Here is a 14,764-nt window from a genome sequence, read left to right on the forward strand (position 1 = left end):
GCGATATCACCACCAATGCACTCGCGTTTTGCAGCGCATTTGGCAGAAATGGCTAAACAACTGCTCGAGATGGGGACAGTTAATCAGAGGGAGGTCAGGATTTATGGCGCTTTGAATTCTTCCCGTCACGCTGAAACCCAGCACTAATATCCTTGAGCCACGTGAGGGGCAGGGAGGGGTGCGAGTCCCCTTGCCAGGGGCAATAGCGTGGATGATGTGCACCGAGCTAGGGGAGAGCAGGCGCCCACGCAGGCCTGTACAAAGTAGCTGCTCCTGGAAGACCGGAGGCTTCCAGGGCTGGCCGCAGCTCCCTTGGTGGCAGAGGCTTGTTTTTAAGCCGTGGCTGCGTACACAGCGTGCCACCAAAGCGCTACAGAAGCAAGGCAGGCAGAGTTGTGTCAGCTGTTGTGTGGTGTAAGGGGAGGAGCCCCATGTACGCCTCATGGCCTTGCCTGCAGGGCAGCTCCGCAGCCAGGGCTGGGAGCCCTCGCACAAAACCAGCCTAGGCCGAGCCAGCTCAGGGGTGGCTGGCACAGGGAGGAGAGATGCCCAGGATCACGGTGAGTACTTTAAGTGCATTAGGAGCCCGTTGGACTGAAAGGTTTTAGGGCAAGGAGCCATCTGTCACCTCACCCCCGAGCACCGGCCCTGGCCGGCACACGTGCACACCAAACCACCTCAGAGCAGGCGAGGTTCAGTCGCTGCTGCTGGCTGCGGTCACTCACTCTGAGTCCTGCTCCAGGCTGTTTTCCTGCTCCTTCCTGACTAGAAAATCGCAGCATAGTGGAACCTGCCTGGAAAATCACTTCCTGAGGCCACCTGTACTGGGAAGCTTGGTAGTTTATGCAAAGTAAATGAAAGCCAGGCTGTGAGGGAAGTAAATGAAGAAAAAAATTGAACTAATATATTTGCAAAAAGTATGCTTGTCTTAGTCACTCCCTCTGCTTTTCCCAAATCCCTCACCCCGCTGTAGGGAGCTGCGGTGTTTCCATCACTGAGACAATACACTGCCCCTTGAAAGCTGCTGGGTTTAATCTCACCATCAGATGGTGTGATTCATTTCTGCAGTCCCTGTTGTACATTTCTTAATATCAGACATGAGTGAAATATCTGCAGGACTGTAACTGAGAGTGGAGTTAACTATTTTTTCAAAGGAAAAAAGATGCTGGAAATATATAGTGGCCCTCGTCAGCTGAAAGAGCATGTGAAACCTGTGGCAGGCTCCCGAGCTGCACTGCTGCAGCCTGCTGAGCCTGTGGTGGTATCAACTCAGTGAGCCAGGAGGAGGCTTTCACACCTCAAAAATACAGCTGGGTGGGTTCAGCCGAATCCCAGGCATAGCTCAGGGCACTTGTGTGAACACTTGCCTGTGTTCAGGTACTTTGAATCTCTACCTGTCAATTATTTTCAACACCTTTGACATGCAAGTGTTCATGGTGAACCTATGAGGAAAGCTTAGTTCATGGTTTAACGTGGTTCTGCCATCTTCAGCTGTTCTTTTGCATCCCTGGGCGATAATCACCTGTTTCTGGGGGAAGTGCTTTTCATGTGATTTTCTGTTTTGTCATGACTGGTTCCTTGGTTAGGAACTCGATCCTCTTTTCTCACACTCTTCCACGTCCAAACTGGGAGACGTTTCTCCTCAGAAAGAGCAGTCAGGCATCGGGACGGGTTGCCCAGGGAGGTGGTGGAGTCACCGTCCCTGGGGTATTTAAGGAAAGGTTGGACATGGTGGTTAGGGACATGGTTTAGTGGGTGACATTGATAGTAGGGTGACATTGATTGTCCACCTGTGTCTTCTCAATGTTAATTAACATGGGGTTCTGCAGAAGCTTTCCCCACCCCTCACAAAACATGCCAAAAAATGGCATCTGCAGCAGCATCTTCATGAGGAACCAGGCTTCCCTGACTGTCTGACGCTTCTTACTAGCTGAATATGAGTCACATCTCCAAAATGATTGTGCTGTTGTTTGCATTGCTGGATAGAAATTAAACTGTTCAGTACTGCTGAGAAGGGAGGTAAGCCATCGGCATTGTACACATGGAAAGTGGGTAAGTTCTGTTTAGTTGTGCTTATTTTCAACTTCACAGCTGGTGTGCCCAGTGGTTTTCAGGTGTCAGAAAGCTGTGGGATAGTAGCACGTGTTCTACATTGAAATAGCCTGGGGTTTTGGTCTACCTGCTTCATAGCCTTCCTCTGCTGTTAACACGGTACACGTGCTGAGTGAAGACTTAGTATAGATGAGAAGATCATCTGCACTGAGCTATTTCTAATTAAATTAATTAGCTGATTAGTAAAAGTTACACTATGCCCTCGAGACAAACGAAGGTATGCCCAGGGAGACACTGATCTCTGCGTACCAGCACTCAGCTGACTGCCTGCCAGGCTCTGCCCTTGGGGAACAGACCTCAGCCTGCAGGTCTGGCTGTGGGGCACGCCACCGGGTCTGAATATCAGCCACGAACTGGTGATGCTTTTATCCAGTATCGTTCACAACTGCCTCCCCATTAATTCGCTCAGCCTGGAAGCACCCTGGTGTCTCCTTAATAGGGGTTAGCATTATTTATAGCAATTTACAGGTGTGCTGCTAAAAGACCAAACTGTAAATCACCTCCAATGTTGCGCCGTGATGAAGTGCCTCTACATTATTTAACAAATTGTCCCAACATGACTGAATGGTGGGTGCACAATGGAGAAACTTGGCACAGAAATGCAATGCTGAAAAGGCCGCAATCCTGTGCGTTTAGTTTAGGGTTGTAATTGCAATTGACATTCTTCTGGGGGTTTTGTACTCCAGGAGTATTTTCAGGTTTAGAAGAGGGAAGTGCTCCTGACCTGGGGTTGTCAGCGGGGCAGCACAGTGCCTAATGCATGGGGCCGTGTCAGACAGCTGGCCTCGCAGAGGTTGTGGGCACAAAAAGGAACCGGCTGCACGTATGCATTTCGGTTCCAGCCCACTGCCTGGAGTGTGCAGGAGCAATGTTGTTTTACAGTGTGTGAGAGTGATTCTGCCTCGCCAGAAATAAGATTGAGATGCAATGTAACGCCAGCCAGAAGCGCTCTGAGGTACCTCGAAATAAAGAAATATACATGCTGCGAGATGTTGGTCCATCATAGTTGGCCTCAGCCTGAGCACAGCACTTCCCTGGGTCGAGGGAAGGCTTGTCATTTCTAAATGATGAGAGAGTGGAGAGCTGGAGCAGCGCCTTCTTCCTAGAAAGCCTGTTCTGAAACCGAAGCACAATAATTGTTATATTGCTCCTTTCTCTGGTCCTTGCAGGTGTTTTTCCTCTTTCAGATGTGCAGGGTGCTGGTATGTGCTAAATGGCTTCTGGTTGTCTTTACTCAGCCTCAGACAGTTTTGTCAGGCCCAGCTGTCAGGCCCCTGCCTGTCCTGCAGCTCAGCTCACCCGCGGGGAGGTCTGGCACGAAGCTGAGCTGAGCAGCCCGGGCACCACGGGGCAGGAAAGTGCTGGCGTTTGGGGACACCACCAGCCTTGGGGAGGGAGGAATCTGGGGGTTGGAAGGGGGTTTGGGGGTCCTGCTTCCTTCCTCGAGGTTCAGGCTTTGCAGGTGTGTGTGAATTGAGGGGTCTTTTCTAAGGATGCGAACCAAGTAGCCCTGGTGATGTATTTGCTGCTTTTTATGGAGTAAATTACAGGGAGTTTGTTTGCAATTTAACCTTTGAGTTGTCCTGGTTAAACCTTAACATCAGTCAGAGCTCTCCTAAAGCCAAAGACCCTCTAGAGCTATTGGTGAGGGTCCTTAAAGCACTCCTAAGGGAAAAGGGGCAGGGTGAGGACAGCCGTACCAGGAGCTGTCCCAGGAGCTGTCCTGGGGCAGAACAGAGCCCACGAGGTTCCCCCGGTGTCGGACATTTCCCCTCACGGCCACATCTCAGGAAGGCCGGTGGGGTCGCACCGTGTGTGCCTGCCTGCTTGCGTGGTCATGCCTCTCTCTGCCTCTCCCCACCTCTGTTTTTAAATCCTCTGGCACATTTCAAATAAGCATAACAGAGAGGGAAAGGGCTTAAATGTGACTGCATCCCCACAGCCCTTGTGCAGCGAGGCAGCTGACAGCAGGGACAGGCCCCATGTGTGCCCCACACCAGGGAAAAGGCAGAAAATCACACACGTACCTGCCCCAGGCAAGAGATTTTATTAATGCCCCATCCCCGAGAAAAGCAGGGGTCAGAGTTTGTGCCTTATTGCACGCCCGAGAATCCAAGCAGAGGGCGTGAATCCGAGGGGAAATCACCCTCCTGGGCTCCAGCGCTGCTCGGCCTCCCCGCCGTGGGCTGGGAGAAGCGCAGAATTGCCAGGAAGGCCCAGAAAAAAAATGTAAAACTCTGGAAAAAGTCTTTAAAAGAAAAGAAGAAATCAACCAAAGCATCCAGTCCATTGGGACATGGGTTAAATACACTGCCACTCACCTCTGGTGCATTTTTTCCCCTTTCCTGCCCGCTCTCACCCGCGCTGTGCCCCTGCTCTGGCAGCGGGCCCGTGGCTGCGTAGGGCGGCTCGGGGTGCGTGCAGGGCCCCCCAGCACACCGGCACCACCGGAGCCTGGCGGCTGATGCGTTTGGCAAAACTGCATGAAGAAATAAAGGGAGTGAATGAAAATGTCAGCCGCATAAATATGCCACGAGAAGTTTAGGCTTTGGATGCGAGCACTCGAAGCGAGACAGCTTTGGGACAGCAAGGCAGGGAGCGAAATTAACACCCCGGCGAGCTGCCAGCGGGGCAGCAGCTCCCCCCCAAACAGGACCCAGCGCACCCAGAGCAACAAAACCCATCAGGGGTCGCCTGCACAGGCGGGGGTGCCCCCAGCCCCGGGCCCGGGGGGGGACAAAGGCTCCCAGGGGTGTCCCCGGGGGCAGCGCCGGGGGGGGCTCTGCGGGGCCCGGCTGTCAGCGCCGCTCCCCCGCAGCCCTGCTTAGCGCTCTCATTACCGCCTCGTTGCTTTCGCCCGGGGGAAGGCGGCGGGGGGGCGCGGGGGGCTCCCCGCAAGCAGCCCGGGGGGGGCAGGAGGTGAGGATTTGGGGCAGAGCCGCGGATGCTCCCGAGACCGCTCCCTCGATGGGGGGGGGGGGGGTTGGTGGTGCACCCCAAAAGGGGAGCCACGACCCCCGGGGGGGTCCCCGAGGCCTCGGTGGGCGGGGGGGTGCGGGGGGGCCCGGCCCCTGCCCGCTCCTTCCCCCAAACTCATCTAAATGCCATCAATAAGGGAGCGCGCTCCTTAATGAGCTCTCAACTTTAAAGACTTGAAGGATATTAACAAGCCGCTTGACAAATGGTGCTTAGAAGCACATTAAAGACGCTGCTAATGGAGCGCATAATGACGGCTAATTTTCGATCAGATATAAATTAGAGCCCCAACAGTTATTTGCCTTAAGGACTTTATGGAAATGAGCCCGCTCCGGATAAGCGGGGAGGCGAGGCCGGCCCCTGCGCTGCGCTGCGCGACGCCGGGCGGGGAGCGCGCAAACTGCGCGCAAACTGCGCGCAAACGGCCCCGTGCCCCTGCCCGACGGCAGCCCGGCAGGAGGAGGAGGAGGAGGAGGCCGAAGGCTCCTCCTGGGGCAGGGCTCAGCTGCCCGGGACGCGTTTTTCGTCCCCTGCCGTTTCTCTTTGGGATTTTTGAGCCAGGGGAGCGGGATGTTGGTGTTGCCGCTTCTTTCTTCTTTTTTTTTCGTTTTTTTTTCTCTTTTATTTTTTTTTTCTCTCTCAGGCAACAAGTGCCGCGGGCGGGCCCAGCCCTGGGGGAGGCGAGGAGGCACCGGGGGCTCCCCGAGCAGCCCCCTCCCCGCCGGGGGGGGAGTCCCGGCCGCGACCACGAGGAGTTTTCTCGGGGATTTTTCCCCCTCCCTTCCCTCGCTCCCCGGCCTCTTCTTCCTCCTCCTCCTCCTCCGGGCATCCTCCTGCCCCAACAGCGGGGACAATTGCTGGCTGCCCCCTCCTCGGTTCCCGCACCCAACCACCCGCGTTCCCTGGGGGGCACAAGCACCCCCACCCCCCCCAGCGCCCCCCCTGCGCGGGATTTGCGTGGGATTTGCGCGGCGGCCCCCACTCACCCTGCGCGGCCCCGGGGCTGGGGCTGCGCCTCCGCCTCCTCCCTGCGCGCCGGCTGCCCCGCTCCATCGATTTGTCCCTGGAAAAACGCGGCGCGCTCTTATAGCAGCCGCCAGCAATTAATATTGCATTAACCCTATTAAATACAAAAAAAAAAAAGGGGGGGGGAGGGCAAAAAAAAAATCGGCAAGGCCCGGAGTACCGCGCCCTCGCGAAGCCATCTATTATTAACGAAAGGGTAATTGGGGAACGGGGGGGTGTCGTGGGGCAGGGCAGGGAGGCACGGCCGTGACAGCGCGCCGGGAAGGACGGGGAGCCGGGGGTGGCTAATATTTAATTTCAGGGCTGTGGTTTTCTAATTCGAGATTAAAAGCAGTCACGTCTTTGAAGCCAGACACTTGGTGTAAACGTACAGTTAAAATATTCCATCCCGCGGTCCCCAGGCAGAGCTCCGCTACTCCCAGGCTTCATTAAATTTTAATTATCATCCCAGACTGGGGCGAGGGAAGAGGGGGAAGACCGTCCACCTAATTGCGAGGGAGGAAGGCGAGGAGGACGCCGGCAGCTCTGCCCTCCCGGAGCGCGCCCGGCGGCTCGGGGCCGCGCCCGGCCGGGGCAGGGGACCGGGGGCCGGGGGCTCCCGGGGAGCGGCGGAGGGGGCCGGGGTTCCCCGCGGGGCCGGCAGCTCATTGTCCCCAAAACAAAGCGCACCGAGCCCGGGGGGCTCCGGCAGCCTCCGCCCCGCCGCTGCCTCCCCGCTGCCGGGGGGCTGCGGGCGGCGAAAGGTGGGGAAAAAATAAAAATAATAAGAAAATTAAAAAAAAAAAATAGAAACCCAAACGAAAGGCGGCTGCTTTCTGCCTGTTACCACCTCGCCACTTAATTTTATTTCCATTCTCCCCGCGTGGAGCGGGAAGCCCGGCTCGCAGGGGAGCCGCCGTGCGCCTGCAGACGGGGGATGTCAAGCGGAGACTCCCCGTGCAAAGTTAATTTCAATTCCCGAGGAGGATTTCGCCTTCTCGCTCGCTCTGACCCGCAGTAATTAGCTGAGATAACTAATGATTACTTACTTATTCCTTGTAATTATCTGGATTTAATAATTCGCTGTGTAATTTATTAATTCGCCCCTAATAGCCTCGAAGTGAGCGGCTCGCCGAGCAGGGCGAAGCGAGGCGGCGGAGCTCGCTGCCCGCCCGACGCCCGGCCCCGCCGCCGGCTCTGGGCTCTGGGGGTCCCCCCGGATTCCCCCCCGGCCGATGCCGCCCCCCGGAGGCCCCCCCGGTCCCCCCGGCCCCGGCCCCGCCGCCCCCCTCCTCCCGCAGCCCCTCCGCACACCCCGGGGGTTGCGTGATCCCGGCCCGCTCCGCCGCGGGGCTCAGCTCCAGGACAGCGCCTGCCCCCCCTCCACGACCATCCCCGGACCCCCATCGGACCCCCTCGACCCCAAACCCCCGCTCCCGTCCCCAACAGCCCGGCGGGGGCAGCGGGCAGGGGAAGGCGCCGCCACCGCCACGGCCGGAGCCGGGGGCTGCGGGGCCCGGGGGGGCTCGGAGGGGCCGGGAGGGGGTCGGGGGGGCCGGGGGGACCGGGGGGGCACCTCGCCGTGCCCGGGCGGCTTTGAAGCTGCAGCTGGAGCTGGTGGCAGGGCGGGAAGATGAATATTTACGAGCGCTTTGCGGAGCATCTCCGCTCCCCTCCCCGCCCGGCGTCGGGTTTCCCCGGCTTTTGTGAGCGCCGCACGGTGAAAGCACTTTTTTTTTTTTCTTTTTTCCCCTTTTCCCAGCTTTATTTATCTAGAAATATTTATAGGTAATTCTTTTCTTCGCGACGCCAGAAGGAGCCGCGCAGGCTGCGGGGCCGGAGGGGACCGGGGGTCCCCCGTGTGTCCCCCCCCGGGGCGGGGCGGGGGCGCGGAGCTGGCCGGGGGGCGTCAAGGGGGGGGTCAGGGGGGCCTGGGGGGGTCGGGAGCGCGTCCCCGCCGCGCTCGTCCCCCCCCTGCCCCCGGCCGCAGGATGCGGGAGAGGATTTCGATGGGAAAAGGGGAGAGGATGGGGTAGAGGGGGGCAGAAAGAAGCAGCAAACGCGCCGTGCCAGTAAAACGTTAAAATCTTTTTTTTTTTTTCTTTTTTAATGAAAGACGATTCAACACCATTGAAAAATAACGCGGTACAGGACTAGAATAAATAAACCTATTGCCCGAATAAATAAATAAATAGGAAACAAAAAAAGGGAAATAAATTAAAAAATAAATTAAAAAATAAATAAAATTTAAAAAAAGGGAAGCGAACCAAAGCAACGAAATCGGGTCATGTACAGGACTTAAGACTCAGCAGTCTCAGCTAGAACAGCAATACAGCGAAATCTGTCCGAGGAGGTCCAGGTGCGCGCCCACCCCCACTATTTACAGCGGCCGGGAGCGGGCAGTGCCCGCGCCCCCCCCGCGCCCCGAGCAGCGGCACCGCGCAGCCCCCGCAGCCCCCCGCAGCCCCTCGCCCTGCCCTGCACACGGCTCCCCCGCGGAGACGCCTCCCAAAAAAAAAGGGGGCCACCCTCGGCGGCCCGGTACGGCCGTGGAAGGCGGCGAGAAGCCGGCGGCCCGGAGAAATGCGGGGCTGGTGGAGAAATAACGGGGCCGGGGCGGCTCCGGGGCGCTGCGCCCCAGCTCCGGGGGGAGGCGAGCAGGGGGCGAGCCGGGGTCCCCCCCGCGCCCCCAAATCTCTGTGCAAGGCGGAAAACGAGGGCAGGAGGAGGGGGGGAGCGGCTGGGGCCGGGCCGGGCGCTGCGGGGCAATTTACAGCCGGCCGAAAGGGACGGTCGGGAGGCGAGGAGAGAAGCTCACGTTCAGAAATCCTACCAACACAAAATGTTTGATTCTCACTATCCTTTTTTTTTTTTTTTTTTTTTTTTTTTTTTTACTTTTACCAAGACTTAGATTAAAGAGGTGCAATTAATTCGAATGAGCACGAAATGAAGTTGCTAGAGAGAGAAATTAATAATTTACAAGGGGCTGCTTGGCGGCAATCTAATAACAGCTTTCGGGGAGCGGTGAACACAGCGGGGTCGGCTCCTTCCCCGAGCGCTGCGGCTCCCGAGGAGGACGGGGAGGGGGGGTAGTAACCACAGTAAAAATATATATATATATTTATAATACGCAGTGTAAATGCAGAAAACCCTGCCATCTGTTTTTTTTTTTTTTTTCTTTTATCATTATTATTATTTAAATCAAAATACTTTAGAGGCGTCCCTCGCGGCGCGAGCCTCAACTCTGGATTGCAGTCTGGGTCCCGAGCCCCCGAGCGGGGCCGGGGCGGGCTCGGGACCCCCCCAAATCCCCCCAAAACCCTCCCCAACCCCCCACCCCCCACCCACCCCCCCTACCGCGGCGGTACCTGCCGGCCGGGGCGGCCCCCGGCCCCGCGCCCCCTGCGCTGCCCGTCCCGGGGCCCGGCGGCGCGGGGTGGGCGCGGGGCGGCGGCTCGGGGTCAGATGCCGGCCGAGTACTTCATGCGCTTCTGCTTCTGGCGCTGGTTGCAGAACCAGACGCGCACCACGTTCTTCTTGAGGTCCAGCTTCTCGGCGATGGCGGCGATCTTCTCGGAGGAGGGCCGGGGCTGCAGCGCGAAATAGGCCTCGAGCGAGCGCTTCTCCGGGGCGGCGATGGAGGTCCGCTTGCGCTTCTTCTCGGCGCCGCTGAACAGCTCGGGCTTGGCCAGCTTCTCGCGGTGCGACTTCTCGGCCTCCTCCAGCCAGGCCTGCAGGATGGGCTTGAGGGCGATCATGTTGTTGTGGGACAGGGTGAGCGACTCGAAGCGGCAGATGGTGCTCTGGCTGAGCGAGCCCACGCCCGGGATCTTCAGGTTGGCCAGCGCCGAGCCCACGTCGGCCTGGGTCACCCCCAGCTTGATGCGGCGCTGCTTGAAGCGCTCGGCGAAGGCCTCCAGGTCGCGGGGGTCGGCGTCCACGTCGCTCACGCAGCCCATGTGCGCCGGCAGCCCGTGGCCGTGGGCCATGCCCAGCGCCGCCGGGTGCATGGGGTTCATGCCGGCCATGTGCGGAGCGTGGCCCGGCGCGGAGACCACGGCGCCGTCGGGCCCGGCCATGGCCCCCAGCGCCAGCCCCGGCGTCAGGTGCTCCAAGAGTTCCCCCTCCAGCGCCTGGTGGGGCTGGTGGTGGTGGTGGTGATGGTGGTGGTGGTGGTGGTGGGCGCCCGACAGGGCGGACGGGTGGGAGATGGGCACGGAGGACGAGGAGGCGGCCGAGGTGCAGGGGATGGTGTTCATGGTGTGGTACGTGGCGTCGGGCTTGAAGGGGCTGTGGTGCGGCGGGTGGTGGTGGTGGCTCTTGCTCGGGGAGACGATGTCCACGGCTGCCAGGGCTTCGGCGCGGGCCAGCAGGCTCTCGTCCAGACCGCCGAATATATTGCTCTGCAATTGCAAATAGAAGGCGCACATACCGCTCAGCGGGGAATTCGCCTCCCCGCGCGCTCCGCCGTGCCACTAAAACCTTCCCCGCATGTTAAAAAAGAGATCCTGGGGGGGGGGGGGAGGAAGGAAAGGACGGGGAGGGGGGGAGAGGATGGGAGGGGGGGGGGAGCGGGAGAAGGAGCGGCACGGGGAGCGAGGGGAGCGGGCGAGGCGCGGGCTGCCACGGGCGCGCACACGGGCGGGCACACGCACACACACACACACACACACACACACACACACACACACACACCCGCACACGCACACACGAGCATGCACACGCACGCCGGCCGCCCCACGCCCCGGCGGCCCCACGCAGCGGCCCCAGGTCATAAAAATTCATAGGGGCGCCGAGCCCCGGCGCATGCATAAGTTGGGCGAGCGGCCCGGCGCCGCCGGGTGATTTGCTGCGCGGCCATGAAAAAATCATCAGGCGGCTCCGGGGGGCCGCCGAGGGGCTCCCCTTAAAGCGGGGCGGCGGGCACCTACCGGAGGGGTGGGCAGGCAGCCCCGCCGCATCGCCTCCGCGCCGCCGGAGCCGCCGGAGCCGCCGCCGGAGCCCGAGCCCGAGCCGGAGCCGCCGCCGGAGCCGGAGCCGGAGCCGCGAGCGGCGGAGCCGCCGGTGCCGGTGCTGCTGGGGGGGCTGGCGGCGGGGGCGGCGGCGGAGGGGCAGGGCGAGGCGCTGTGCAGGGCCGAGTACTTGGCTTCGTGGAGGCCGCCGCCGCCGCCGCCGCCGCCGTGGGGGAGGCCGAAGGGCTGCTTGCTGCTCAGGGACATCATCATCGTGCTCGCCGCCGCCGAGGAGGGCAGGGGCGCGGGGCCCGGGGGCCCGGACCCCCCGGAAAAGCCACAGGAGCCCCGCCTGCACCACCACCCCCCACCTCCCGCGGAAAGAAAAAAAAAAAAAAAGAAAAAAAAAAAAAAAGAAAAAAAAAAGCGAGATTTTTTTTTAGAAAAGGAAAAATTTTAAAAAATCCCTCTCGGCCCCCAGCAGGGCGGCCGGGAGAGGCGGCTCCGGGGACGCTCGGGGGATGCTCCGGGGCTGCTCCGGGGCTGCGCGGGGTTTGCGCGGGGTTTGCGCGGGGTTTGCGCGGGGCTGCCTCCCGCCCGGGCGCTCGCCGCCGGCCGCCGCCGCCTCCGCTCCGGCGCCGGCCCTCGCCGCTCGCCAAGTGCCCTCCCCGGCGCCGCGCCGGTGGGTTTTACTCGCTCCCCTCCCTCCCCTCCCCTCTCGGCTGTCACCGCAGCCCCGCTCCCCGCCGAGGGCCCTGCGCGCCTGCCTCCTCCTCGGCCCCGGCCCCCTCCCCTCCGCCGCCCCCCCGCGCCCACGCCCACGCGTGCCCCCCGCGCCGCGCACCTCCCGGAAAGGGGAGGGCGAAGGAAAAGGAGGGGGGGGGGATTAAAAAAAATAAAAATTAAAAAAATAAAAAGAAGAAAAAGAAGAAAAAGAAAAAAGCGCCCCCACCCCGCCTTCGCCGCCCCCAAATCCGACCTCCGTTAGGAAATAAAAGGTGTGAAATAAAAGGCAGGAGGGCAGGGGCCCGGCCGGGCTCCCTGCGGAGCTCGCACCGGGGATGCGCAGCGCGCAGCGGCCGCGGACCGGGAGCCGCCGGGGGGAGGCGCGGAGCGGCCGCCGGGGCTCCCCCGGGGCTGGGGGGGTCCTCCCGCGAAGAGCAGCGCTGTCCCGGCCGGCAACTTCCCGGCCGAAGGAGGGGGGAAAATTAAATCGGGAGAGAGAAAGGGAAGGGAACCGGGGAAGTCGGGTTTAGTTAAGGTGGCCGGGTGCGTTTCCGTGAATTTTCGCTTTGCGCCAGGAAGGTTAAAATAAGTGCTTAGGTGTTTAATTTCTCACCTAAACAGCAGACTTGGTAATTTTAAGGGAAATAAAAAAAAATTGCATTGTATCAGCTCTCACTGTCGCCAGCTCGGAGAAATGAAATAAATCAAAGTTAAAAGCTTGAGTATCATTTAATTATGGTGCGAATAGCGCTTGGAAAGAAGTAGAACAACATCTCTAAACAAATTATGGCCGGGCCAGGAAGGAATTATTAGATTGAAATTTCATTTAGGCTCGGGAGACACAGCGCTTCAATATGTAATCTGTTATGCCTCATCTGATTTGTATGCTTAATTCAGCTTGACGAATTTATTAGTTTTCATAATAGTAAAAAAAGTGAGCAGCACTATGGGCTAATGCATTGTGTGTACTATAAATTGTATGTCACCGTTGAAAGGCTGAAGTCTATAGAAATCTTTTATTAATGACAACGCAGGAAAGAGGATTTTCTTGCAAGCCTTTAAGGAGTTCGTGCCAAACCTCCGCGCTTCGCGTCTCAGTAGGCTATTAACATATCGTCATACTAATTAGGCTACTTCGTGAGTGATATAATTTCAAACTTTAAATTATGTTCTAATTAACAAGGGTTGTCCGATTTGCTTAATCTTCAAAAGCCTTTTGGCTTGTCTAATTAGCCCAAACTATCGAGCCCCTCCAACGCCTGACAAAAGTCCGCGGCCGAGCTTGCCTGCCTCGCCGCCGGACCCCGTGCGAGGGTCGGGGACGGCCGGGGGGGGCTGCAGGGCCCGACCCCAGCCTCTGCCCCCCCGACCCCAACCTCCGCACCCCCTGCCCCAGCCTCTGCCCCCCCGACCCCGGCCGCTGCCCCCCGCGCCGCGCCGGGGGCTCTGCGATGGCCCGGCGGGCGATGGGAGCATCATTCCGGTCCGGGGAAAAAATAGAGAAAAAAAAAAAAAAAGAAAAAAGGGGGAAAAAATGAAGGCAAACGCCTCGGTCTAGGCGCGGAGGTCCGGGGGCGGGCAGCCCGGCGGGGAGAGGGCTCCGTGCGCCTCGCTCCGCGGCTCAACTTCGGCGGCCGGATCGGGCGGGCCGGCACCTCCCCGCGGCGCGGCTGCAGCCCCTCCCGCCTGCAGGGTAATTACGGGCGGCCGTTGTCCTAATGCGTGCTGTCACGGGGGAGAGCGGAGGACGCATATCGTTAATATGAATTAATCTTGACTTTAATCGCGGCTGACAAGCCCGCTCCGCAGCGCCGGCCGCTCCTCGCCGCTGCGCGCCCCGGGACGGGGCAGGAGCGGGCTCGGGGCGCGGGGGGCAGCGGCGGGGACGCCCGAGGAAACTTTCCCTGTCCCGGGACCCCCTCCCCAAACCGGGCATCGCCGCCCCTCGGCCGCGGCCGCTCGGCGCTGCGCTCCCCGCCGGCCCGCGCAAAAGCCGCGCAGGAGCCGCGCAGCCCCCGCTGCCGCCCCGCGCCCTGCCCGCAGCCCCGCCGCACAACGAGCGCTGCGCTTCCCTCTCCGGGCTCTTCCTTCGCTTATTGATTTGGGGTCTGGGTCATTTCGGCGCGGACGAGATGCGAGGCCGCATCCCCGGGGCGAGAGGGGAGCCGGAGGGAGGGGAGGGGGTCAGGGCCGGCGCGCAGCCCCCGGTCCCAAATAAAAGGAGATTTCCCCCCCCCACCCCCCACACACACATGCCCACGCCCACAGCCTGACCCACGCAGACACCAGGGGAGAAATCCCTGTCGCCTCTCATGTATCCGCGCTCTGATTTACGATTAAAATTTAACGCCGCGCATTCATATTTTACCGAACCTAATGCGCCCCATCAATTTTTCATCCGTCGGGATGCGGGGCCGCGCTCCGGGCGCGCTCCACCTCCGCTGCCAGCGCGGGCACCCGCCTGGACGGGGAGCGCCGACCCCCCCCCCAGCACCCCGCACCCCGCATCCTGCCCCCAGCAGCGCCCAGCGGAGGAGCCACGAAAGCAAACCCAAAGCCCGGCTCCGATCAATGGAGACCTTTTTTTTTCTTCCTTTTTTTTTTTTTTTTTTTTTTTTTTTTTTTCCTGCCGTCCGTGGCGCCTCGCGCTTCCTGGCACTAAAATAAATGCAAGAAATCGAAACTTAATTACTTGCAAGAAATCCTGCAACCCCCCCGCATCATTCACCCCGCCGCGCCGCCCTCCAGCCCCGCTCGCTGCGCTCCCTGCACGGTCCCGGTTCCCCCCCGGGCCCCTCCGTTCTCCATCCCCATCCCCAGCACCCGGCCTCGCCTCGGACCTGCCTGGGACGGGAGGCAAGTTTGCCTCACGGAGATGTGGAGCGATGCTGGGGAAGAGCGAAGAGCACATTTGGGAGCCGCCTGCAAACCGAGGCGCGTTTGATTTGGCTACACGAACAGCAGCCTCGTGCACAAGTGAGGGGATCTAACAA

The 14,764-nt window shown here is 60.1% G+C and overlaps 1 protein-coding gene across 1 annotated transcript; it reads right to left on the bottom strand.

Annotated features, from left to right (window-relative positions):
• Nucleotides 1–9,477: 9,477 nt before the first annotated feature.
• Nucleotides 9,478–11,392, bottom strand: POU4F2 (POU class 4 homeobox 2). The gene is made up of 2 exons (XM_027456518.3): nt 11,025–11,392; nt 9,478–10,496 (listed from the first exon to the last, which is right to left on the bottom strand). The coding sequence occupies exons 1-2, from the start codon at nt 11,316–11,318 to the stop codon at nt 9,555–9,557; spliced, it is 1,236 nt and encodes a 411-aa protein (XP_027312319.1). The 5' UTR covers nt 11,319–11,392; the 3' UTR covers nt 9,478–9,554.
• Between the last annotated feature and the right edge of the window lie 3,372 nt (nt 11,393–14,764).

Source organism: Anas platyrhynchos, chromosome 4 (genome assembly GCF_047663525.1).
Source record: "Anas platyrhynchos isolate ZD024472 breed Pekin duck chromosome 4, IASCAAS_PekinDuck_T2T, whole genome shotgun sequence".
Lineage (NCBI taxonomy): Eukaryota > Metazoa > Chordata > Aves > Anseriformes > Anatidae > Anas > Anas platyrhynchos.